This window comes from Electrona antarctica (assembly GCF_951216825.1).
Source record: "Electrona antarctica genome assembly, chromosome: 3".
Taxonomy (NCBI): Eukaryota; Metazoa; Chordata; class Actinopteri; order Myctophiformes; family Myctophidae; genus Electrona; species Electrona antarctica.
In genome coordinates this window covers 36,040,008-36,065,323 of record NC_136808.1, presented here as the reverse complement: position 1 = coordinate 36,065,323, position 25,316 = coordinate 36,040,008, and the positions used below count along the sequence as shown (strand labels likewise).

General features: G+C 43.5%; 2 protein-coding genes and 1 long non-coding RNA gene across 3 annotated transcripts; 1 reads left to right on the top strand and 2 right to left on the bottom strand.

The window, feature by feature from the left end:
• Positions 1-547: 547 nt before the first annotated feature.
• Positions 548-10,992, bottom strand: dpep2 (dipeptidase 2). The gene is made up of 12 exons (XM_079496748.1): positions 10,875-10,992; positions 10,184-10,345; positions 9,679-9,837; positions 9,171-9,297; positions 8,090-8,219; positions 6,957-7,107; positions 6,263-6,332; positions 5,157-5,333; positions 4,700-4,784; positions 4,511-4,586; positions 3,682-3,817; positions 548-2,905 (listed from the first exon to the last, which is right to left on the bottom strand). The coding sequence occupies exons 3-12, from the start codon at positions 9,801-9,803 to the stop codon at positions 2,690-2,692; spliced, it is 1,293 nt and encodes a 430-aa protein (XP_079352874.1). The 5' UTR covers positions 9,804-9,837; positions 10,184-10,345; positions 10,875-10,992; the 3' UTR covers positions 548-2,689.
• Positions 10,435-24,258, top strand: LOC306920120. The gene is made up of 3 exons (XR_013789617.1): positions 10,435-10,656; positions 10,898-11,006; positions 23,797-24,258. It is a non-coding gene; the product is annotated as an uncharacterized lncRNA (long non-coding RNA).
• Positions 15,952-19,161, bottom strand: LOC306920110 (exportin-1-like; the record flags this gene model as incomplete). Its single annotated transcript, XM_079496738.1, has 1 exon — positions 15,952-19,161. One exon carries the CDS (start codon positions 19,159-19,161, stop codon positions 15,952-15,954), a length of 3,210 nt encoding a protein of 1,069 aa, XP_079352864.1.
• Positions 24,259-25,316: the final 1,058 nt, after the last annotated feature.

Here is a 25,316-nt window from a genome sequence, read left to right as displayed (position 1 = left end):
AGTAAATATCTCTGTAGTCAGTTTTATGGCTGCATGAATGTTGATGCATCATTCGTTTGTAGCACTGACTAACTCAGTTTTGCGTTGTCTTTGATTTGCTGTCACCATGGGCCCCAAGGTAAGTTGGTGTGCTGCATTATTTCATACACTAAATATTGGCATTTTGTTCTTTTTGCTAAGACTAACCACTAACCACTTTAGCACTATATTGGTTGTACATCAAACAGCGAATTTACAAGCTCACAAATCGCAATACGTTAAGGTTGTAGGTGGCTTATTTTCTCAGAATGCTCATCTATTCCCGAATGATATACTATTTGAAGATCCAGATCAGTGGATACAATCCAGGTTCTTTTTTTCTTTTTTTTGTGGCTTTCGCCTTTTTTATGGAGGGATAGACAGTAGGCTGACAGGAAAATGAGGAGAGAGATGGGGGGGTGACATGCAGTAAAGGCCGTCGGGATCGGGAGTCGAACCCGCGGTACACTGCCAGACTGGATTACCAGCCAAGGTGCCTGGACCGCTAAGCCACGACCCAGGCCCAATCCAGGTTTTCTAAACAATAAAAATGGCAATATCAACAGGAAGTTGACATTTTTATTGAAAAAAAAGGTACGTCTTGCTTCTTCACTCGGAAGTTGCCCTTTTTATTTTAATGGCATTGCGAATGATGTTCCCGATCGCTACATCGCCATTGACTGAGATTGTGGCAACAGAGATAAACAAAGGAAGTCACCAAAAGTACATCATTCAAGAATGCATCATTCTTATAGGATAGTGCAATCAATTTATTGCACATAAAACTGACTGTCTTAGTAGATATGTATATCCACAATGGTTGCAAATTGATGGCCTATTCAATATCCTTGGGGATGTCATGTTTGGAGCTGATGGAGCCCATGCCCTCATGGCTCATGCTGGGACTGGATCTGACTGACGCTGTCCCCATGGGCCCCAGGGTAAGGTCTTGTGCTGAATTGTTTCATGAGCTAATGAGTTTATGTATTGTATTAAATGTAAGGACAACTATTGACAATTTCTTGTTTCTGATAAGACTTTCAATCCACTTACCTCACATTATCTATAGAGGGTATGCGCATGCTTAAAGTGAATGGCACATCGAGTGGCAAATCGAGTGGCAAAGCAACATGCAAAGTGAGTTTAACATTGTTTAACGTTGTTTCATGCAATCAGATAGGACTTTTCTGTTTGGTTGCATGGGTTGTCAAGGTCAGAAAGTAGTTTTTGCCACTCAGTAGGCATTCCTGCATAACTTCCGGGTTTGATGATGATGTCACGCGCATACCCTCTATTTAGGGCTAAAGTGGTTAATATGGTCTGGTGTCATGATGGCCGACAGACATATGCTACAGTATATACTGTTTGTGTGTGTATACTGCACACACATTCTACTGAAACAGCACTCGATCCTCGCAGACACTCTACTTTGTGGCATTTAATGCAGTCACATTAAGAACAGCACACAAGTGGTTATCCTACTCCTACTTGACTGGTCGCTTTGTTGGAGGTTCGCTCTCATCACCCCATAACTGCCTACCGTCTAGTCCCTCAAGGGTCAGTCCTTGGCCGTCTCTATTTTTGAGGGGCGCTAGCCCCTCCTATATTCAGCTATAGTGTAGATTTCCATCTTACACAAACATTAAATTCCCATTGACAATGAATGTAGAATTTACTGTACATCATATGTGGGCGAGCAAATCGGCTATTTTTGTCCTACACAATGAATGGATGATGTACGATGATAAGAGCGCTCCTCACTTCACAAGGGTGTGATTTGTGAGTGGTATAGCCACTCCAATGACCAGCAATGGCCGTCCCTATGTCTGTCCATGTATTGTCTGCAAGTTGTCCTGTTAACTGCTACAAAGTTGACACAACAGTTTTTTCCCCTTCCCACCCTCTAACACACAGGCTGAACACATTTCTGCATGCCTGGCTGACATCTGGCAGTGGATGTCTTCACTCACCTCAAGCTCAACAATAATTAAGCGACTCCTGCATGTTCAAAATCACTAAGAACCTGACAGTAAGCTGTGCTTCGAGGCACACATTGCAGTGACCCTACAACTGATCCAGAATGCCACAGCATGCCCGATCTTCAACCTCAGAGAATGTGAGCCTTCACTAGCTCACAGTTGCTGCTCGCAACCTATTCAAAACAATGGTGATGACCCAAAGAACAAGGTGACCTGCTACCAGACCTTCTGCAGGATATGATCCATCCCTACGCCCCTTCCCACACACATCTAACACTGCATCCCATCGTTACGTTACCCTGGGCAATGCTCCAAGCAACCTAGACTCCTGGCATGGGACATTGTGGAATAACCTCACCCCTAAGTACAGATTTTGCAAATTGATAAAACCCCTCAGATGATGTGCCATTGAGAGTAATTCTAGATGGAGAAAAAAACACGAGTACAATGAATCAATTCCAGATGGAGAAAAAAAACATGAGTACAATGAATCAATGTGGGTGAGTAGCTTGGTAGAGGTGGACACGTGGCATTAAACCCAATGGGGCTGCCATGCAATTCCCAATGTGCTATAATTGCGATGAGTGGCAAGCCAAAAAAATACTAAAAGTTAAACAAATCGATTGTTGTGTATGTGTACTCGGAATACTATAGCTAATGCACTACACACTAATTTCAACAATCACTCCAAATCACACAAGTGCAAACAGGTTGGCAGTCAGCAGCAGAACCAAGGCCCCTACAAGTGGCCTCATGGGACCAGGAGATCCAGTAATGCAGACCGAGGAGGTGGCACTCTTCTGTCCTCCCTGGTGGGGACGTGTGAGAAGCAGCCTGCAGGGGTTCTGAACCTCCTCCAGGGGTATCTGCACTTCACTAGGCAGGCTCCCAGTCAGAGTATCACGCACCTGCATGGGGAAACATTTGACTGTAAACTTTTTTATTGACCCAACAACATGCAGTGTCTTTTATTTCAGTGTTAACTTTCCAGGGAAGAGAAAGGCTGTAGTTTCTATTAGTTTGGAATCCCCATCAATGGTGTCATTGCTAATCAAATTTCTCAAAAGTACTGTACACAGCATGGCGCCATCTTACAATGAGAATTAGTGAGGATCAATTACTATATATGATAAGGTTGAAATTCATGTTCTTTCGCTGTGTGTCATGTCATGGGACAAAATGGTTACAGATACCAAGTAATCAGGGTTATTTTATTTTGTCTCTGGGGAGAACTACTAAGGACAACTAAGGACCAGCTGCACCCAATACAATAAAATGCAGTACAATACAAAAGACACACGGTGAAGCAACACCTCACATACATTTACCCTACTACCCTACAACATAATATATCGCCATAAATATCACTGTTCTAAGAAAAATGACTTTAGTTTGAAATAATATACTAAATTCCTAGGATGGATATATTTTACAAATTGTCATTCTACTGCAGGGAACTGTGCTATCATTATTTATAATCCAGCTCATGACCTGTTCCATGGCTCCAACACCTCTTTCCTCCTGTCGTTCACCACTGCAATATCTAATAAAGCAGAATGGCTTCAAGAAAATAACCTTTTAAAAGCTTAATGATACGTTAAATTACTGATAAAATATGGCGCTGTACTGTACATCCAGCCACATAAAACGACTTCATATAAAATACGTCAGCATTCCGGCTCACCCTCTCCACCTCCTCGAACACTCGCAGGAAGTTGAGTCGAAGGACACCAGCCAACTCAGACTCTGACCAGTCCCTTCGGAGGAGTTCTTGGATCAGGGTGGGATACTTGGACACATCCTCCAGCCCCAGAGGGAAGCTGCAAAGTACCACAGGTCAGTAGAACTGTCACCATCTTAAAATCTTACTTGATGATTAATTGTTACACAAATAATTGCGATTAACAATTTAGTTGTGGTTTTGGCATTGAACATTAGAACATATAAATACAAATGACGTTGCCGTTTGCCTTTTAGGCTTTATTAAAAAAGAAAAAAATAACTCTGAAAAAAGGAATTGACTGACATCATTATGTAATACTTTCAAACTGTAAAAAATAGTGTGAATTGAACAACATTTGAAACAGTTATGACGATAATAATAATAATTGTGATTTTCTCAGATAACGGACATGTCACAATTACATGATCACCTGATCACAGTATGGCTAAAAGCTTAAATAAATGGCCACTCTCACAACAGTGACAGGAACATTCCAGTTTCCTTCCAGTGGCCTGTCTTGTCTTGTCACTGTCTCCATATCGTCACTGTCGAGATGAAACCTATGTCCATATTTCATCTTTTTAACTGCATTAATTAATGCCATGTTGTTTGACAGTGTCGCACAAAAGTGATGACAATAACCTACAATCTGGCAACTTGTTGGCAGCTTTTGAAACCTTTTTAAATTGATAAAGACAAATGTAATTCTCAAAGTAGGGACACCAGGTTGAAAGTGGTTAAGTGTATGATGTTTAGGCATTATTTTCCAATTAAGGCTATATATACTTACTTAGTAGCACCTTCATAGTCTCCTCCAATTCCTATTGACTCAGCTCCAATCAGCTTCCTAATGTGGTCAAAATGGTCTGAAAGACACGATGGGATTACATGGCAAACCTGTAAGGTCATTAGAAATAATCGCATACATAAACCTAACATACTTAATCATAATTAAACGGTACACAACAGTTTGACTCACCAGCCACAACTGAGACGTTCGCTTGGCCCTTGCAAGCAACAAATCCACTGTAGAGATTCACCATGATCAATCCCTGATTCTTTTTCTGAAACAACAACACAGGAGAATCTACTGCATATACACCCATGCCAAAACTCTGAGCAAACCGTGTATGTGTGTGTGAGAGAGAGGGTAAACAGGAAGAGGAATGTAGATATGTAAAAAAACAAGATTAAAAGTCAGAAATGACTGGAAGTTGAAGGGAGGGTGTGTGTGTGTGTGTGCGTGCGTGAGTGTGTGTATTATAGTACAAGGCATGGCCCCCCTCACCACTTACAAGCCATCATTCTCTCTATTATTGCACGATTTTAGCTTCGATTTTAGCTTCGATTCTAATAATGAATAATAATAATAATAATAATCAAATTCAAGCGCTGAATTGATCAATGATTTCAGTCAACCCCAACGTTCTTCTCACCAGTTGATGCAGTAGCCGGTCGGGAACATTGCGGCTGTGGTTGCAGATGGAGTAGGCAGAGGAGTGGCTGAAGATGACCGGTGCCTTGGAGAGCCTCATCACAGCATTAGCCGTGTCCCAGGAGCTGTGAGAGAGGTCCACGATCATCCCCAGTCTGTTCATTTCCTCCACCACCGCCTACAACACAGAGTCACACACAGTTACACGCAGTATGGAAGAAAGACATTTCACTCCCACTGAGGACATTACAGCAGCCATGTACAGACTGGGACAAACGTGCATTTATATAGCACCTTTATCCAAGGCGCTTTACATAGATTGTCCATCAATTCACCCATTCACACACACATTCATACACCGATGGCGGCGGAAACCATGCAAGGCACCAAGCAGCACATCAGGAGCAATTAGGGGTTCAGTGTCTTGCTCAAGGACACTTCGACACTAACTCTGGGGAAGCCCAGGTTCGAACTAGCAACCTTGCGGTTACCATCCAGCCACTCTACACCTGAGCCACCGCCGCCCTAACCATTCAGGGCATGTAATAGGCAAACATTCTTCGTACATCTCAAGAACCACCTGATCGACTTCACACGCATGTCGCACCGTACCCAGTGTGACATGAGTACCCGGAAGAGTGCAGTGCTAATAGGCGTGAAGTCGGTCGGATCAGCGTTTGTCCAGAACTGCTGACCTGACCGATCTGCATACAGACATCTCCATATGGGCATAAAAGGGACAGAGACAGACGGGTACAACAGGTACTCAACTTGCGTTGTTCCCCACATCCATTGTTGTTCCTGCATGGGGTGATACCACAGGTCTGACCCTTGTCATATTCTATGGGTCAAACACATCTTTGAACTTGGCCTTCATTATAATCTCACTTGCAGAGCAGACTGACGAGAAAACAATACCAGCCCGCGGCTGGTGAAGCTGTTTAGTTTGAGTACTAGGATGTTGGCTCCTGTCTCCTGTCCTTACAACAGACGTACATGTGCAACTGATTGTGCATCTTGGCCTGGAACCACAACAGTAATCCAAGATCCAAAATTGTATTGCTGACATATCCGACTACAAAAGCATTGCTAAAAGATTGAACTTACCTTACCAAAGTGTGTCAGGCTGTTGTTCTGTCTTTGATAGAACTTATACATAGTTGAGGAGGATTCAGCCCTGTCATGACAAGGAACACATACAAAACTCTTGTGCATTACTCATATGCATTACGATATGGCTTTACGAACATTTACGAACTTTGGTCTCCTTTGTAAAGGACGTACATTTAGACCTGAGGCTGATTCTAAAACCCAACCAACCTAAGCATTCTGAAAATGTTCAAATTTGTATTCAAAACTTCTAGATGTGACTGATGTGCCCATCGTCTTCAGTTTGTTGTGAGAATCTGTACTGTTGTCGACTTTACCAACCAAGTGTAGCTTAGTTATTTTCCAACACAACAGTTCGGGGGTCGGAATACATCCATGATACCATCGTGTGCGTGCACAGGCTACCTCTGTGTCTGTACGTACATCTCTACAGGTATGTACTAGCCTGGCGCAGCCACACTATTGCATATGCATATGCCCCGAGGCGGATTAATACCGCACGCAGCCCAGCGCAGTGGTATATTAGTATCGCAACGCGAGGCTAGGTATGTACATGTGTGGTGCACAATTTTAGTTATGGACATTTCATGGTCCTTACACCCATAGTCAACTATTTTCATCGTGTGTAATGTTATGAGATTAAAATAAAGCATACACAGCGTACAAAATTTATAATATCTACCCCCCTTACCAGGGTGTATTGCAGTTATGACTGAGGGCCATGGAGCGAACCCCCAGCTGGTAAAACATACGCAGGGTTGGCAGACTGCTGTCGATGGAGTGGCCTCCCTCAATACTCATCAGACATGCTATCTTATGTTTCATCTCTGTGTCTTTCAGTCCTGCCGGGAACGAAAGGCAGACAGACAGACACACACACACAAACACACCATTATGAGCGGAAGGCGGAAGCACTAGTACACATAAAAGAGAAAAAAATACTGAACAAGAGCTATTATGTCTGAAGTTCCATGCCAAGGCACTTATCTCCCAAAGACCTCAGCACTAAGCTTTTATGCTGGAAGTTTGAACACGAACTGCAGTCGGATGTGGCTCTGCATACAAATGTGTAACCTCCCACGCGAGTGTGGCGCATAGAAGAAAATGATAGACAGTGAATATGAACATCACACATTTGTACTAATAGTAATATAGCCATCATGTGATTGTTTTAGACCAGAATGTTTGAATGTTGGTAAACAAATGGGCATTTCCGGATAGAATGTCTATGGACGTTTTCACAAGATAAAGTAAAGTGTTCAGAACATTTGCCATGTCTAGTTTGTCAACCTGTGCATATTTATAACAAAAATATTTCTAATAGTCAATAACAATATCATAAGTGTCCTGTTCTTCCATAGATAAGGTTAATGAATAATACTGCTTCAATGCGACACTGCATGCCTGCGTTATCTACTGGCAAATAAAGTTTAGTTTGTGGTGATGTCATGATGATTCGGTCTAACTTTTGCAGTATGAAAAAGTTATAAAACATTTTGGAATGGCCTGACGATGTGGAGACAAAGTTTAAAGAAAATATTTCCACCTTGAAATATACAGTGGTCTTTCCACTGTTAAGTCACGTGCATCACACATGTGCATGTGTTAATTCTCATTTATACATTTACATAAAATGTTAGGTTACTTTTTTCTTCCACATGCAACAATTAGTGAAAATAGCTGATCTACAAGCTTACAACGCGTCCTGATGCGACACATTGTGAGCTCGTAGATCAGCTATTTTTGCCCAACATAGGAATGCCATGTTGAAAGTGGTTAACCTTTACTCTACTGGAGTCGCTGTAAAATGCTTGTCTACTTTACCCTGGGCAGATGTGACCAGCTCTAGGGCTGCGTACTCGGTGCACATGCGTCTGACAACATCTATTTGTTCCAGGGTCAGCCTCACTGCATCCTTCTCCTGGGCCCCACACAGCACATAGACTGCAAACACCTGACAATAGTGCAGAACAATCACGTAGGAGAGTGGGGAACACAACAGCATGTTGTGTGGTCACAGCAATAATAGAATGGAGATGGACAGTTATTACGTGACTGACTCAGTATGCATAGTTCTATGGAGGACAGACAGACAGAAAGCCGAAAGCGCCATTACAATTTGAGTGCCCATTTTTAGCGGACATTAAACGCAGCGGGGTGAAATCAGCCCTCAATTGCTTCTGACAAACATACTGTATTTCTGACAGAATTACCATCAAATGAATGCATTTCTGATAGACATGCATTGTGATAAATGTCTTTGACAGAATTAGCAGTCTGGTAACTGTCTTTCTGACACAATTTACCATCTGATGAATGCATGTCTGATAGAAATACAGTGTGATAAATGTATTTCTGAACCCTAACATACTAACTCTAACCTCACAGACTCCGTCACGGTCTAAAACATTAATTTATCGCCAAAAATAATGGCGCAAGCAGGATTTAAACCCAGGAGGTGTGGATTGAAAGTTGAGTCACTATAGACCACTATGCTACAAGGCAGTCGGCAAAACAGATTGTCAGCACCTAGTAGAAGATGACAACGCCCACCTCATGTAAAAAAATAAAATAAATACAAATTAAATAATAATAATCCCTGTCCCTTCGTATTTTCTGTCAGAAGCCATTGAGGACTGATTTTACCCTTTTGCACATTAAACCCATCCAAATGTATAATTGTGGTTCATGTTCAATACCCGACCCGGTCACCTACCAAATCTTTACACCTTACACTTTATTGTATTTTAGCAAATTATGATTAATCTATAGGCCTACTGAGTGCCGCATATGAAATTCTGATTAGGGGTTCAAACAAAAAAACACAACAAAGCCCTTCTGAGCTTTTCTGAGCCAATCCTAGTTGGGGCTTATGGTCTTCAGTCAAGAGTGAAGGATAAAGTACCTGAGCTTGAACATGCCCTGCTTGGAGGCGGTTGATGTCTGTGGCCACTTTGCTGAGATTATGAAGGTCAATTTGACTCAGACGATTGTTATGACGGATCCTCAACTGCAGGGCAAGGTCATTGTGACTGATAGGCAGGTGGAAAGAAAGATGGACAGACAGACAGACAGACAGACAGACAGACAGACAGACAGACAGACAGACAGAAACAGGCAAATTATTTCTTCATCTGTCTGCTGCTGATTGCAGATGTGATTTATATGCCTTGGAATGTGTTCTGAGGGCACCAGTCACATCCGCTCGATGCATGCTCTAAGCACTGTGTGAGTTGCATTGCATTGTCCAACCAACCAGACTAAGTAATATAATTTGTGGCACTTAGATTTAACATGGACTGAATTATAATACTGGTAGTGGTAGCCTACTGTAGTACTGGAAATTATTAGACCTAATATGTTTAGAAGTACATGCATAAGCTAATATACTATAGAGATGTAGCTTGGTTTACCCATCAATAAGGGGAAATTTAGACATTAAGTCTCGCACTCTGTCTCTGTCTGAATATCCAGATGCAGTACTCAGGAAGGAAAGCAACAGAAGGATCATCATGAAGCCACAACAACCACAAGTCATGATGAAGAAATAGAAAGTGATTGCGTCAGTTCATCTAAAATCAGGAGAGAGAGAGAGAGAGAGAGAGAGAGAGAGAGAGAGAGAGAGAGAGATAGAGAGAGAGAGAGAGAGCATATTTAGTTATATTTACACTTTTTCATATTGTTTGATAAGCAGAAATGAGAAAGATTGATTGATTGATTGATTGAAGAATTTATTAACAGTTTGCAGAATTACAGTACATTTCAAGCACAAACTCAATACAAAGGCTGTTAACTGTGAGTGGACGACCCAATTAAGCATTACACTTGTTTCCAATAGGGTCCACCATGTTCAAATCAAGAAAGAAGACATAGCCTATCAATCAACCTAACAGTTTATTATAATATAAACTAACTCACCTGCCAAAGTATGGCTTGAGCAGCAGGCGCAGCGGCAGCACAGTACGGCACTCACGCTCCCAGAGGAGCACCGATAGGTCAGGCGGGGATATATATGGAAAGGTTATGCCCGCAGCCATCAACCTTATCCAGGACGACGATGCAGGAGGCCAACAGCCCCACCTGGGGGTTAGAAGTTCAACTTCAGTCTTAAGTCTGCAGGAAAACAAACGACGTGCACTTCCTCCTCCTGCCTGGTCCTCCAGGCTGTGATGATAGTTGATACCATTCATAGTTAGACGAAACGAATTAAAACAAATTACGCGTCTTTCTCTTTCCTCCTACGAGTCCAGCCTATACCTACATTTTCAATCATGAACAAGAGGTATCCTGCAGGATCCAAGATGGAATGGGCCCGGACCGACTGAATTTCTCTGAAACGTGCAAACCGAAGAAACACTACCAAAATCCATACTTCACTCAGTGGCGCCGCGGTGTGTTAAATGTGTTTGTTGTTGTTAATGTTGTTGTTTTGGGGATGGGGGCCCGGGAGGTTAACTTTTAATTAGCCTGTTGTTTTTTTTTACCAGTAGAGTAGGCCTTGTGTTAAAGTTTATAATTGCCGTAATTATAAATTTCAACACATGATAGGGTCTACTGTCTGCCGTATCTGCCATAAACTGATTTGGTACATAGGCTATAGGTACTCAACTGTTTTTCTCCTTTGTCACGCAGATTGATGAGGGCGTCGCTGCATGTCTGGCTGACAACCTGACATCTCTGTCTTCCGCTCTTCCCACCGTCTCAGCGCAAATGAAGACAGAGCCAATTCTCTTCTTCCCAGGTAGGCCTAAATCCTTCAGGGCTGCAAGATACCGGATATATTCGTATGGTGGCTGCAGCAGGTCCAAAATGCAACTGCTTGTCTCCTCACTGGCTTAAAAAGAAGCGACTACAATAGTCCTGGCCTGGCCTCATGTCATCTGGCTGCCAGTTTATTTAGAATATTTTTAAAGCTCTTTTATTTGTTTATAAATCTTTAAATTCAGATTCACTTTATTTCCACTTTAGAAGATACACTGTACGGTTTAGGCCAGGCGCGGAGCCAGGGATTTTTTACGAGTGTAAGGCATACCCGCCCCGGGGACGGTCGACGCAGATTGATAGACAGAAGTTACGAAATACAATGTATATTTATGTATGTGTAACTTGTAGCTGTAGCTTATATTGTTAGAGGCTACAATAGTTAGATGATTGGTAAATGATGACAATATTGACAACATACACTGCACTAGTCAGATATAATGGAGCCGACATGAGAGAAAAAGGGAAAAAGCGTCATATAATACAAGTGTCATAATATGTCTGCTTTAAATTAGTTCTCTTTCAAATGTACAGTAAGTGTCAAAACAGAGTTGTTTTTTTTTACATTGAAGCCAATGTAGCATTGCACGGAAAGCGGGGATTGAACCTGGGCCTCCCACTCGCCAGACCAACGCGCAACCTGTCATGCCAATAGGGCTGAGCCCGATTGGCAGGGCTGTTGCGGGCTGGGTCTTGGCTGGGGGCTACAATCACCCCCCCCAGTCTTTGAAGCGCGTCCTCGCGTTTCTCACTTCACACCGCGGACGCCGCACACGATGTCCCTCATGTCCCTCACACAAGGATATCACGCTCCACGTCCTGCCGACTACGCCAGATTGTAGCATTGCGCGGAAAGCGGGGATTGAACCCGGGCCTCCCACTCGCCAGACCAACGCACAACCTGTCATGCCAATAGTGCTGAGCCTGATTGGCGGGGCTGTTGCAGGCTGGGTCTTGGCTGGGGGCTACACCAAGATACCAGCTGCTTGTTATGCGTGTAATTTCCCATTTTTGTTAGCTGTGTTGGTATAGCTCCTCGATAGCTGATAGAATCCTGATTGTCTCTGTAGAGACCGACAGTACAATGCATGCAAAAGCAGCAACAGGGTGGTGGTGTAATTGCTGTCGGTCAGTCGGTGTAAGCATGCAGCGCCGTGGTGGTAGGCTGGTAGCCTACCCTACAGGTAGAGTAGGGTGTAGAGTAGAGTGTGAAATACTGTCTGTATATGATGCTCTTTACACGCCTTTAGACGTACATTTTTGATATTGTCAACTAGGCCGATGCCCATTGGTTATGTGTCTCAATACCAATCAATCAATACCTGTTGTACCCATTGTCAAAGTTCTTAGTGAGGTACACAGTACTACTGGAGGACAGTCTATGACGTCAGTGCTATGACCGGTGTTTACTCCTGTCATCATGATGAGGTCTCCATGAGTCATCCGTACCCAAAGAAGGAACAACAATCCATTTATGGAGTCTAGTCCATTGTGTCATATGGAGGCCAGTCTATGATGTCAAGTTGAACACTCGGTGATCTCAATATATGGGGATTTGTTGTACGTTATTGGAATATCCCTCGGGTTCCAAGTGACACGTCACGTGAAGCTTGGCCAATCATATTGATATTTATTGGGTAATCTGAATGTGTCCACCCACTCCACCCATAAGCCATTATATATATATATATATATATATATATATATATAACCGGTAGTTAATATATTTTTTTTAAAGATCACCCAAAGGGTGGGGACACTAGCCCCTCCTACATCCAGCTTTTGGTTACCATCCACAAACTTCATCTTAAACAAACATTAAATTCCCATTGACAATGAATGGATAATTCATAGTAAATAGGCATAGTAGCAAATAGGCATATGTGTCTATTTTACATCACGATGATGTACGATGATTGTATTGTAGGAATGAATGCACTTGATGTACAACACTAATTAGCCTATATGCTGTATCGATAACATCAGCTATTGCCAAATTTAGGCACTTTGTCAGCCTGTTCTGAACCCCATTGACTCCCATTATTATTTTCAGGCGGACGAGGCAAAGATTATACAATAGGGTTTTGCACAACTGTCCGTGTGTGTGTGTGTCCCTGTCCGTCTGTGTGCGGCTAATCTCGAAGACGCCCCCTCCCCCACAAAATTATTCAAATTTCCCTGATGGTGGCGCTATACCAGGCCAATTTACGTTTTGATCTATAACTCTTGCACTGTATGATGTACAGTGAAGGAATCCTCTGGTCACACTTCTCACACATTTTCTTCTACTGGTAAAAAACATTTGATGATGATTGGTACAATGATTTAAGGTTTGCAAGATAAATTATCCCTGGACAAAAGTCTTATAGACTACGCCTTTTTCAGAGCTGTGCCATTAAAAAAGACGTGGTCTAATAATGTTGTGACTAACATGTGAATCTAGGGGGATAGATGACGTTCTAAATTGGCCCTCGTACAGGGCTCCAGCGTGCGACCTATTAGGTCGCATATGTGACTTAATTTATTAAGGGTGATACTTAAAATGTAATGAGGTCGCACAGGTGCGACTTGCTGGAAGGATGAGTGGAGGAAAAAAAAACATCCCGCAGTGCTTGCCCGTTCCATTGATTGAAAACATTGGACGTTCGCCTGACGCCCAGTGTTCAAAGAACGATCGTTCACGAAAACCCACAAATAAGCCCTTCAGACTTGGTCAGATTCACTTTAGAGCGGCGCGATTACATACAAAGTCAATTCAAAGATGAGAATTGCGCAAACGGGCACGGCGCGACCTGCCGCGGTACAAACTGGACGAACCGAGGCGAATATATATTCAGGTCTGAACGCAGCTTATCCGACACAAATTAACTAATCTTTCTCAGCTGTACAATTTCACTGGAGCGCGCAGCGCGCATATCTTAACTGCATGATGATCAGTCATGATCTACACAGCCGACTCCCGACCCAAACACTGAGTGAAACTTATATTAGTAAACGTGTTGTTTGATTAAACATGTGCCACGAAATGTGCCACGAAAAATAGCTTCCAAAGCTTGTTATGTTTGCATCGAGGAGGTAGCCTATGTGTCCATACCATAGGTCCATACATGATGATCGGCCAACAAAATACATTAATCTCCCTCCCAGTGAGTGAAGAGCACTGATGCCTGATTTATTCTTCGTGTTCCGTGCTGAAAATAGCTGATCTACAAGCTCACAACGCGTTGTGAGCTTGTAGATGAGCTATTTTCAGCACGCGGAGATATGCAGGCTCTGAGAGCATTCAGAAACTTTTGCCTTCACAATAAAAGCATGCAGCTTTCACAAGTTGGCCCATAAAGACAAGGAAAAGGATTAAGAATTTGGTGGCATTTCACATTGCAAAATCTTTTTTCCAAAATGTAAAAATATTATAATAAGGAATTAATTTGGATAATGGTAATGGAGATATTGTACAAATTGTAACTTTATTAATCCAAAAGGTTTGGACTGCATTTAATTTTCAACACAAAACCTTAAACTGACTTTCTGTGTGTGGAATATAAATATTGCCTTTATTGACTGAGTGACTTTGTGGTGGGTTGAAACCATCTACAGTGTTTTGAAGTATAACCAGGTAGGTTGCTGTTTTTTACACAGTGACCTTTGTAGGGGGTTTTATGATTCAAACCTTTAATGGTGGAAACCACTACATAAATAAATGGCGCCCGATGTGGGGGCATGATAAGATCATGTATTAATACCACGCTATACAAAGAAAAAAATGGTGCTACCTAATTTGTGGTGGCGCTACCAAATGAAAAGGTAGGTGGCACCAGTGCTACCTGTGAAAAAGTTAGTCTGGAGCCCTGCCCTCGTAAAATCTGAATCCCCCACCCACCCCTATGTTTTTCCCCCTTTTTACCTACTTTATGATGATTTCCTGTTTTTGGCTATATAGAATTGTATATTTGTACGTCTCTAAATGTTATGATGAATTGAAAACGGTGGACCCTTTTGTAAACGAGTGTAATGCTTTATGGTGTCATCCACTCACAGTTAACAGTTTTTGTATTGAGTTGTGCTTGAAATGTACTGTAATTCTGCAAACTGTTAATAAATACTTAAATCAATCAATCAATCAAAAGTATCTATGACATAATGGGCAGTATTATGCATGTCTTAAGTACCAGGTCTTATGACTTAACTTAAGACCTGGAGGCGTGGTCAATGCTGTTTGGCCACTCAGAATAGCCAAATGGCATTGATCACGCCTCCAGGTCTTAAGTTAAGTAATAAGACCTGGTACTTAAGACACGCATAATACTGCCCAATGTCTCCTTATTTAGGAAAGGTGACATCAGTAACCTATAACATGATTACTCCATATATGGGCAAGGTTTTAGCCTGATCCAAGACCAATAGACTGCCAATATACATTTAAAGTGAAATATATTTATAAAAAAAAAACTCTTATCATACATCACATTCCGTGCTCAGCCAATCAAATCATCTCAAATTTGGTACACACAAACACAAAAAAATGGACACTGATCAGTCCAATGGTTTACGAGATCACATTACTGTATGTGGCCATGCACATACAGACGGACAACCGCACACACAAAAACAAACGGCTCTGCCCTTCCTACACAGCCATGGCGTAAAAAAAAACTCATGGATTCCTTGACCTACTGGCACCGTGCACCAGACATTGACCTACTGGCAACGTGCACCAGACATTTTTACGCTGAATTTAGTGGTTTGCGATTAGCCATGGACACACACGGACGCACGCACGCACGCACGCATGCACACACATGGTGCAACAACATAATCTCCATCCGTCTGCCTGGTGGAGATAAAAATAGAATAAAAGGAAAACAGAACAGGTCTGAAAACGTCCACCTGGAGGCCAGTCTTTACATTTAGGTTGAGCTGAGCCCTCAGTCACACAGGTCCTCTTTGATCTCGTAGGGGTTGAGGATGCCAGGGACAGACATCTGGATCTTGAGTTTTTCCTCCTGGGCTTGATGAAGAGATGCCTCTTGCTCCTCCAGGAACAGGTCTGTGGTGTCCTCACCGGCAAACTCCTTGAGCTGTACTAGGAAGTCCCTAAGGTGGTCCTTGAAGGCAGGAATGTCGTGATTTAAGCTGAAAAGCCCAGTCACGAACACTTTCACCTGGGCATCCTGCAGATGAGGGAAGGCTGTCTTGAGCAGGTTAGCTACATATTCCTGGATGAAACCCTGGTTGTTGGTTGGATTGGCTGGATTCAGGCCTGTGGTGATTTTACCTGCCTCCACTAAGTTGAACATATAGGCCAGGATGGATGCATGCATGGTCAGACCAGCAGTGTGTGACGTGTCGGTGACCACAGAGAAGATGTGTTGCAGGATGTCACAGAAGTACGTCTGATAGAAGCTCTGGGCTGCTGCCTCCTCCTTGGCAACGTTTTGCATCAGTGTGAACAGAATATGCAGACCAGTGTCAGCCACATCCCTCATTGTGTGTTTGAAAGCCCAGATTATGGAGTCCAGGACCAGTTTGAACTGGGCGGGGGGGATGGCCAGGAATGCAGGGAAGCAGTGGGCGTTGACCTCTTGGATCAAGTGGAAGAAATGGGTTCTGTGCTCTGGGTACTCCTCAAAATTCTTGTTGATCATGTTAAGTGTGCACTCGAACACAGCGTCAAAGATCTGCGGAATCTTGCCAGTGATGTTTCCTCCCAGCTTGATGATGATGGTAGCCATGGTGCTGAGGACCTCGGGCTCACGGGCAGCGGGGACGTTCCGTTCGAAGTCAATGAGGACAGCGTCTAACAATGGAGGGACAAAGTTCTCCCCAACCATCTGTGGATCATTTGATCGACTAACCCAGCATGAGACCAGTTTCAGTGTCTCTCGTTTGACAGTCCTCATACTCCTGATCAGGGGCTCTTTTGTCACTTTCTCACCATTGGCCTGGATAGCAGCTGAGATGTTCTCACTGAGGCACTTGTATATGTTAAGCATGTCCAGGTAAATCTTGCCCAGTTGGATGATGAAGGGGTGCCCTACAGCCATACAGGCCCTAACATTGGTCTTAATGATGCTCCCCAGCTTTTTCACCGTCTCTGGTTCCTTCAGGATGTTCACATTGGTATTGGCTTGTTGGATGATGTTGTCCCACACCTGATTGGGCATCAGCATATATTTGTTTATCAGCTGTTCTTGTTTGGATTTGTCTGTTTGGGCAGTGATCATGTAACCTACAGCCTCATAGAAGGTGTGTATCTGCTGGGGTTGAAGGTCAACGATGATCGTGGTGATATTGTCGAGGATATCATCAACGAAGGGCCTCACCTCTCCCACCTGAACCTCGGCAAAGTGACGCCGGCACTTTTTGGCAATCTTGATGAAGGTGTCACACGCCATGTCCTGAACACCATCATGGGTCTCATGCATGAACTCGAAGAGCTTGTTGATGACAGTTTTGAGGAACTTCCAGTGTTCTTTGAGGAAGCGTGGGTACTGACCAACAATGTACATGATGTTGGATGCAATGATAGCCTTGTTATCTTTCCCCCTCTTCTGCTCACATAGACCCAGCAGATCTTTGATAACGGTGACCAGGAACTTCTGCTCTTCCTCTTCGTGTATAGCCCCACTGATAGAGCCGATGGCCCAACAGAGCATGTTCAGGTTCTTCCAGGACCACTCTGTACCGTTCACCTGGTTTTGGAGTTTCTCCGTCATGATGCGCTCAGTGTTCTCGAAGTCCAAATGGGTCAAGTACACCAGCGTTTCCCTCATGTTCTTGTAGAGGTTGATTGAGTCTGTGTCCTTCATGAACTCTCGGACCACTTCCCCCTGGTCGTTCTCCACCACCAACACCTCTTCTGGCTTGGCCATCCGACTAACCATCAACAGGCGCACCTTGGACAGGACACGCGTATAGAGTTTTCGGCGACCAGTAACGTCAACTTGAACAATGTGCTGGTTTCCAGATAGCAGACCAGTGGACGTAGAGAAAGGGGAAGGGGTCGCTTTGTAAAGCTCAGATGCCAGGTGGTTCCAATATTCCAGACAGATTTTAAATATCTCAGTCTCCTCTACCTCTGACACCAACAGAATGAAGTGGAGAGCCTCCATTAGAGTCTCTCTGAGGTGGTTTTTCTGCTCAATGAGCTGACCATGCTCCTTGAGGAAGGTGCAAAGGAACAGACTGAGATTCTGAATGAAGTTCTGTTCATCGTCATTCCCGTTGTTGTATGCCAGGCAGATGTTTGTGCTCAGGGGCAGTATCTGTTTGAGCTGACACATGGTCAGGGTGAAGAGGGTGATGAACTCCTCCTCGTACTGTTTGGCGTTCACACCAGCGATTTCTGTCAGACAGTTAAGTGTCACATTTCGAAACATTGGCACCGTCAAGAACTTGTGCACCAGTGTGCTGATGAGTTTTGTTTCGAAGATGTAGTTCAATGGAATCCAGTTGAGAAACCGTAGCAGGGTCTCCAGAGTAGCATGGACTTGAGCTGCATTCTGGGAATTCTCCATCACAAATTCACAGAGCTGGAAAATGTGTGAGAATTCGCTGTGCATGCTGTCTTTGAGGTGCTTGGCCTTAACCTGGGTCATCTGCCCAGGGGAGAAGTCAAAGACCTCCTCGCTGAGCAGTTTGAGGATGATCATGTTGTTCTGACAGAGACTCTCGCTTGTACGACTCGCCCCCACAATGTCACTGATGAACGTGGGCCAGTGTTTGGGCCACTCCTGCTTCAGGATATGGACAAGTACCATGTTCAGTTTCCCAATGTAGGCCTTTTCTTTCTCCAAGGTTGATGCATCTGACGATGTCTTGATAATGAGACAGACAACATACTTTTTAATTTCTTCACATTGATTCCGTGGCAGAATCTTCCACCTTGTTTTAATAACAGTTTCCAGAATCTGAAGAGCATAGTATTTGGTGTTCATGTTCTTGGATAACTCCAGTATCTTGGCTACTCTTGTCCAGGCATCTGGATGCTCTTTAAAGTGTGTCAGCACCTCTTGTGCCATTCTTTGCTGTGGTCCTACCCCGTGATATACACAGTTCACCACATTATCCAGCAGGTCGATGTCCAGTTCCTGGTTGAAGTCCAGCAGCTGCTGTGCTGCATGGTCTGGCAACATTATCAATAACTTTCAGGTGGGTTGGAATAGTGATTGAGCTGCTCAAGCTGCTGTGCTCTCCAAAGGGGAACTAACTTGTCACCTGTTTAAAAAGTGCTTATATGCCTCAATAGCACCCATGACATCACTTTGTCTCCACCTAGCAGCCACAGGTAGTAGGGTTAATTGGTGACTACTCATATGTGACATCACGTTAGATGACGTAATCATCCTATTGTGGATTAGACTGGGGGACTGTCCATAACTACGACATCCCATTACTCCGACTGCGTGGCTTTGCGTGCAGTCAGGGTTAGTAATGCGGAGAGTCGGACCAACGCGCCGTCGGAACAATGACACGGCACCTAGACTGGGATCAATTCACATTGCCTATTTGTAGATCCTGTCTAGAACAGATATGGAAACGTGTGTGTGTGTGCGTGTGTGCGTGTGTGCGTGCGTGCGTGCGTGTGTGTGTGTTACCGGATAAGGCTGGCACTGAGTGGTACATACCAGTAAGACGCCCTGAGGGCGAGAAGCAACCTCGCATCCGCCTGGGTGACGGCAGACTGTTGGGCGAGTGCTGGCGCTTTGGCATGGGGGGTCAGATCAACATATGGAATGTCAGAACAGACCAGTGCCATATATGAAGATCTAAGGGTGGCAGCTGGGGCAGTGTCTTGAGTGTACAGGGTTTGATGGGGTCTGGCTATATATGGAGAGTGTCTTGAGTGTACAGGGTTTGTACCTTAGAGTATATATTAATAGAGACGGCACCCAGAGGAAACCTTGAGGCGAAATGGACATAGTGGCCGAATTTGGTATTGCAGCGCTGGGCCAAACACATGAACGCGCTGGTCCGTTGACTATCATTGCGCACGTTCATGATGACACGTGAACACTGAACGCGTGCAATGATAGTCAACGGCCAGCACGTTCATGAGTTTGGCCCAATCAATCCCAGAATGCACTCTGTTCCTACCCGGAAGGAGGAGTGAAATCGCCTCATGCGCTTTTGAGCAACTTAATGCAAGTGGATGGGAGGAGAAACCCGGTGCCATCTCTATTAATATATACTCTAAGGTTTGTACCCAGGGTTTGTACGGGAATTTTCGGGCCTGTTGAGAACTCTAATTTTCGCCGGCTGCCGGGCGCGGCTGCACTAATAACTTTGGGGCGGGCCCGTCTAGAGTTTGAATGGACAGGTATCAGTCAAAAGGGAGACATCGAAGAAGAAGGACGGGTGGGGAAGGATCAACATATGGAATGTCAGAACAGGTCAGCTCCATATATGATGGAGGCGTGACCATAGATGGAGGCATGATGTCACGAGGCGTGACCATATATGGAGGCGTGACTGACGGGAAATGCACATTTTCAAAGGTTAATTGGGGATTGTTTTAATTAATACATTATTACTATGAAATGTCGCTTTCCCATTCCATTGTAGCGAAAAGGCCTTGTGCACACCTTAGGACAGGTGTGTCGGAGCTGGCAACCAAATGTGAATCATGAGAAGAAAAGGGTCCCGCACACTTATAGCAGTAGTTTTATTCAGATGATAACGTTTCGGTCTAAACGACCTTCATCAGGTATCTGATCCCATTCCAGTCGAGCTCAGCTCTACTGATACTGAACTTTATTTTGTTTTCTAATGCTTAAGTAGTCACAGAATATGTATGTACTGTATGTCCAATGATAATTACAGTGCCGTTCGCTGGGTGTTCGAGAAAATTCCATAATGGCGGATCAGGAAGAGGAGCTCTCCAGGAGCGCGATAAACGCATGTGGATCAACATGAGCCAATTGTGAGTGTGACGACAGACCTCTGGAGCGAGGAGGGGATTTCCCCCTGCTCCATGCCACTCACATGCTCTGCTAACTCCCTAAAAGAAACAAAATGTATTCTACAACAAAACTAGTGATTCACCCTTAGTGTTCTATCTGCTATGTTTTTGTAGAATGGATTATATACTGAACGCAGATGGTAGAACTACCATAGGATAATACTAGATATCACACCTGTGTGAAGTGAGGGGCACTCTTATCATACATCATCATACAGTACATCATCTCATTCTGGCCAATCACAATTGCGTCCTCACTTTTGTCATCGATGTTTGTGTTTACACAATGTTTGTGTTTACACAAACACTCAAAAATGGCCATTCAATGTCAGTGGCATTCAATGTTTGCCCTCAAAGCTGGACAAAAACAAAACTAATCTAAAAATCATACCTGTGTGAAGTGAGGGGCGCTCTTATCGTCGTACATCATCATGACGTAAAATAGACACTAAGCTGCCTATTTGCTCAGACGTAAAATGCTCCATTCATTGTCAGTGGGAATTTAATGTTTGTTTAAGACGAAGTTTGTGGACGGTAACAAAAAGCTTGATATTGGAGGGGCTAGCGCCCATCAAAAAACGAAATGTAGTCCAATCTCACTGATTTCCGTGTCAGGCATGCCCAAATATGGAGTCCAGGCCAGTCTATGAATCAGTGCTAAGACAACATATTGAGGATCTCATTTTCTTGTACTCTGATGTCATCAATATATACCCATATAGGGGCATGTCCATATATGGGCATATCGGTTGGATCGGTGGATCTGAACAACTAAAAGCAGAGCACCACTCCTCCTCGAGATGGCATGCCCATGTAGGCTACAGCATAGGCATATCGGTCAGATCTGTGGTTCTGGACAACCGGATCTCCATATACAATATGTCTATATATGGGTGTATTGACCGGATTGGCGGGGCTTGACAACTGCCTATCCAGCCGACTCGATGGCAGGCACGGCACTCCCTTGGTTCATTGCCGATGCACTCGAGTGCACATACTGTACGTACGTAGTGCGAGTGCACTACCTGTGCAGTGTGCACATACGTGGACAAGAAATGAACACATGGAAATATACTAATTTCATTTGGCCCTAACATATATTTTAATCTACCAGCCACTTTGGCTGTTAAACCAAGCACATTGCAAAGGGGATAGACTGCCACATTTAGAGCTGATACAGTCATACATACTTCTGCGACTATACTACTACTACTAAGTTTCTTCCCTGATGCAATTATAAAACGATAAGATACAAACTATAACAACCCAAACTTCCCAATCATGGATTAATTGTGGACTGGCCTCAACATGGTCCACCATGTGGTATGGACGGAACCAGAGTGGACCTTTAAAAAAAAAGTGCTCTATACTAGTTACAGTATATTCCGGAATTTCCGGTCGGCTCCGCTCTTGACATTCACTTCTATGGAGTTGCTCAGCCAGCACAATACTCCCTTTTCCCCTCTTTTTCCGTGTTTGGGGGCGATGACCTCCGTTTCTTTTTGCATCATAGAGTTGTTTCACATGCGCAGTAGTGTCACCTCCGTGCGCCAACCCTTGTGCAAGCTTGTGAGTCGAGTCCATTGTTCAAAACCGTAATCGCTCATTCATGCAGCATAGGGCCCTAGCTGCACTTCCAGTGTTTGGTGCAGTGTAGTTCATGCATGGAAGGTCATAACCATGTCAAAACCTGCAAAAATGATTTCTTTATGCTTATTTTACACACCTGTGTTTATTTCAGTGTTTACAGTGCCAAGTACCCTGCTGGTCTAGAAAGTACTCCTCCTGAAGAAACAATTTGGGCTTGCTGTGACGTCATTTAAAAATAATAATAGTAATACGCAATAGCATTTTCTATTACGTGCAGAATTATATGCAAAATTAGGTCTTATTTGAGGGCTCAAGAATCACTGAAAACAAACACGAGCAACATCTGAGGCATCCTTCAAATAAAATTAATTCCACTGTCGTGTTGATGTTTCACTCTGGTCACTCCAGTCCGTTCCTGACTTTGTACTCATGTACATCTGAGCTGTGCTGCTTGAGGAGCAGGCCCCACAGGAAAACAGATGACCCAAAGGCCAGGCCCACTCTAAACCAGTTAGGGTTGTTGCAGTCTGGCTTGGACGCTGTGAACACACACCTGCTTCCTATTCTGCCCACCCACACAGCTCGAGATAATAAGCTATTGAATGCCATTTTAGATGCACAGTATGTCTTCACACACTCCTTATCTGTGTAGCAGTGATCGATTAGTTGGCATCCCTGGCAGTGGCCTTTTTGAAGAATCTGTGACATCATATTGACATCCAAATATAGAGTTCCATATGGCTCAATGTTGACTCTCACTTCATCAGTAGTGGAAACAACACAAATGGGTTTTTCCAGCGGGTCCACTAAATAATATAATGAATCAATATAAATAACATGAGTGTGCTTGCTAACAAAGTGAACAAATAAATTAGGCTAAATAGCGAAGTGGTTCTTTGGCTCGTAATCATAGGGGAACCGCTTTATCCTGCGCTCACACTGGCAGATGCAAAAGATACAAAGATGCAAAGCTACACAGCGTATTTTTAGCTGCAGTTAAAACCAGCTCAACGTTTTGTAGCTGTTGTAGCTTTTGCAGCAGCCACTGGCTTTCATTAAAAATTAATGGTAGACTGTATCTTTGCATCTGCCCGTGTGAATGCAACATTAGGTGCTATAGCCTATAGCATGGTCCTCAGACCATCATCATCACTGAGGACCGAAACATCCAATCTCTGGGTCACTTTTTCACCATGTCATTTTTTACTAACCCCTGCAGTGACTCCGAGGACCCCAGAAATGCTGAGTTAAGAACGGCAACTTCATGCAGAGGCTCTGGCTTAAGGGCCCCCCTGAGCTCTTGGGCCCCTGCAGGCCCTGTCTAACATGTAAGGTAATAGCAGACCTACTGAGACTGGTCGTTGCCATTGACAAAGGGAGCTCCCAGCAGGAGAAGAAAGTACTGGCAAGCTAGTCAGGTGTATGGAGGCTGGAGATGACTGGAGACACTGCTGGAAGGCCACATCTGAGGATGAGCTAGAGATAACTAATGTGTAGAAGACTGCTCCTTAAGGTAGGAGCCTTGTTTGGTTTTGTTTTCTTTGCTGCAGCTGCTTGTGTTGTATGCTGTGTATTGTATACTAATGTGAATTGACTGTTTCTGGCTATGGAAAATTAGAAATGAATGCTGATGTGAATCTACAGTTTGTAGGTTGAGAATGTGGTTCATGATTGGCTTGGCAACACCTCCGTCTATTTAGAAATGTATCTAAAGTCTATTGTACGTGATACTCCCTTTGGGATCAAAGTAATAGATCTACAGATAGACAGCGGTCAACGGACACAAGTAATTCACCCAAAAAATGACATACGTCTTACTGAGTCTCCTATTGACCGATGACCCGGTCATCAAATTGTCTCAGGAATGTCTCAGGAAAACAAACATAATCACCATGAATTCAAGGCTTCATGGGGTGTGTAATTGATAGAAAATAAGTCATTTTCTGGGGGGTAAACTACTCCCATAAAGTGTCGTGGCATGCAGTGCAAAGTGGCAACAGTAAACATTTCATTATAGCTATTTCCGTACTGTGGCTGATGTGATTTGTCACTTCCATATACACCATGCACACCATTTGTTCAAACACTAGCTACTAGCCAGGACAACTGTTAACCTTCTTTTCCATGATGATGGAGATGTTGTTTTGAGCATTGCAAAAGAGCTTTCTAAATCAAATACATTTGCGTTGATTAATTGGATTTTCTCTACGAGACTTGACTCTGGCTTTTCCCCGTCTCTCCTCCAAAGGAGCAGATAAAGGCTAACTAACCTCTCCATCACAGAAGTCTTGGGATGTGTGAACTAATTGGTCTGCCACACTTTGAGTCAGATGTCTTAATTATGTAACGTCCATTTATTGGTAGAGTAGAGATAACTTTGCCAGTCCTGAAATAGTTTCTTGCCTGGAAAAAGATGAATCTCAAATTGTTTCCATTCCTGCTGTTGTGTTGAAACTTTGTAAAACCATACTGTACACATAGGTTGAAATGGTGAATGCATTTTGGGTGTAGGATTGTATCTGATGGGAGGCAGAAAGGTAGCATACATGTTTACATTATTGTGTCACTCCCCCTGCTGGAGAGGGTGGACCCCAACTGCCAGTGTTATTGCAAAAACATTTAGTGTTTATTTTTTATTTTTACATTATTATTATTTTTTAATGTATATTATATAGGATGTTAGGTCTACAAATGAACCTGGCATCTGTCTACATATCAAAATTGTAGCCTTTTCATACG

Excerpts from the sequence above, each read along its gene's own strand:
- dpep2 (XM_079496748.1), bottom strand. The coding sequence starts at position 9,803 with ATGACTTGTGGTTGTTGTGGCTTCATGATGATCCTTCTGTTGCTTTCC. Across the intron at positions 4,587-4,699 it reads GAACGTCTCAGTTGTGGCTG|ACCATTTTGACCACATTAGG; the intron begins GTGAGTCAAACT and ends CGTGTCTTTCAG. Across the intron at positions 3,818-4,510 it reads GACTATGAAGGTGCTACTAA|CTTCCCTCTGGGGCTGGAGG; the intron begins GTAAGTATATAT and ends GGTACTTTGCAG.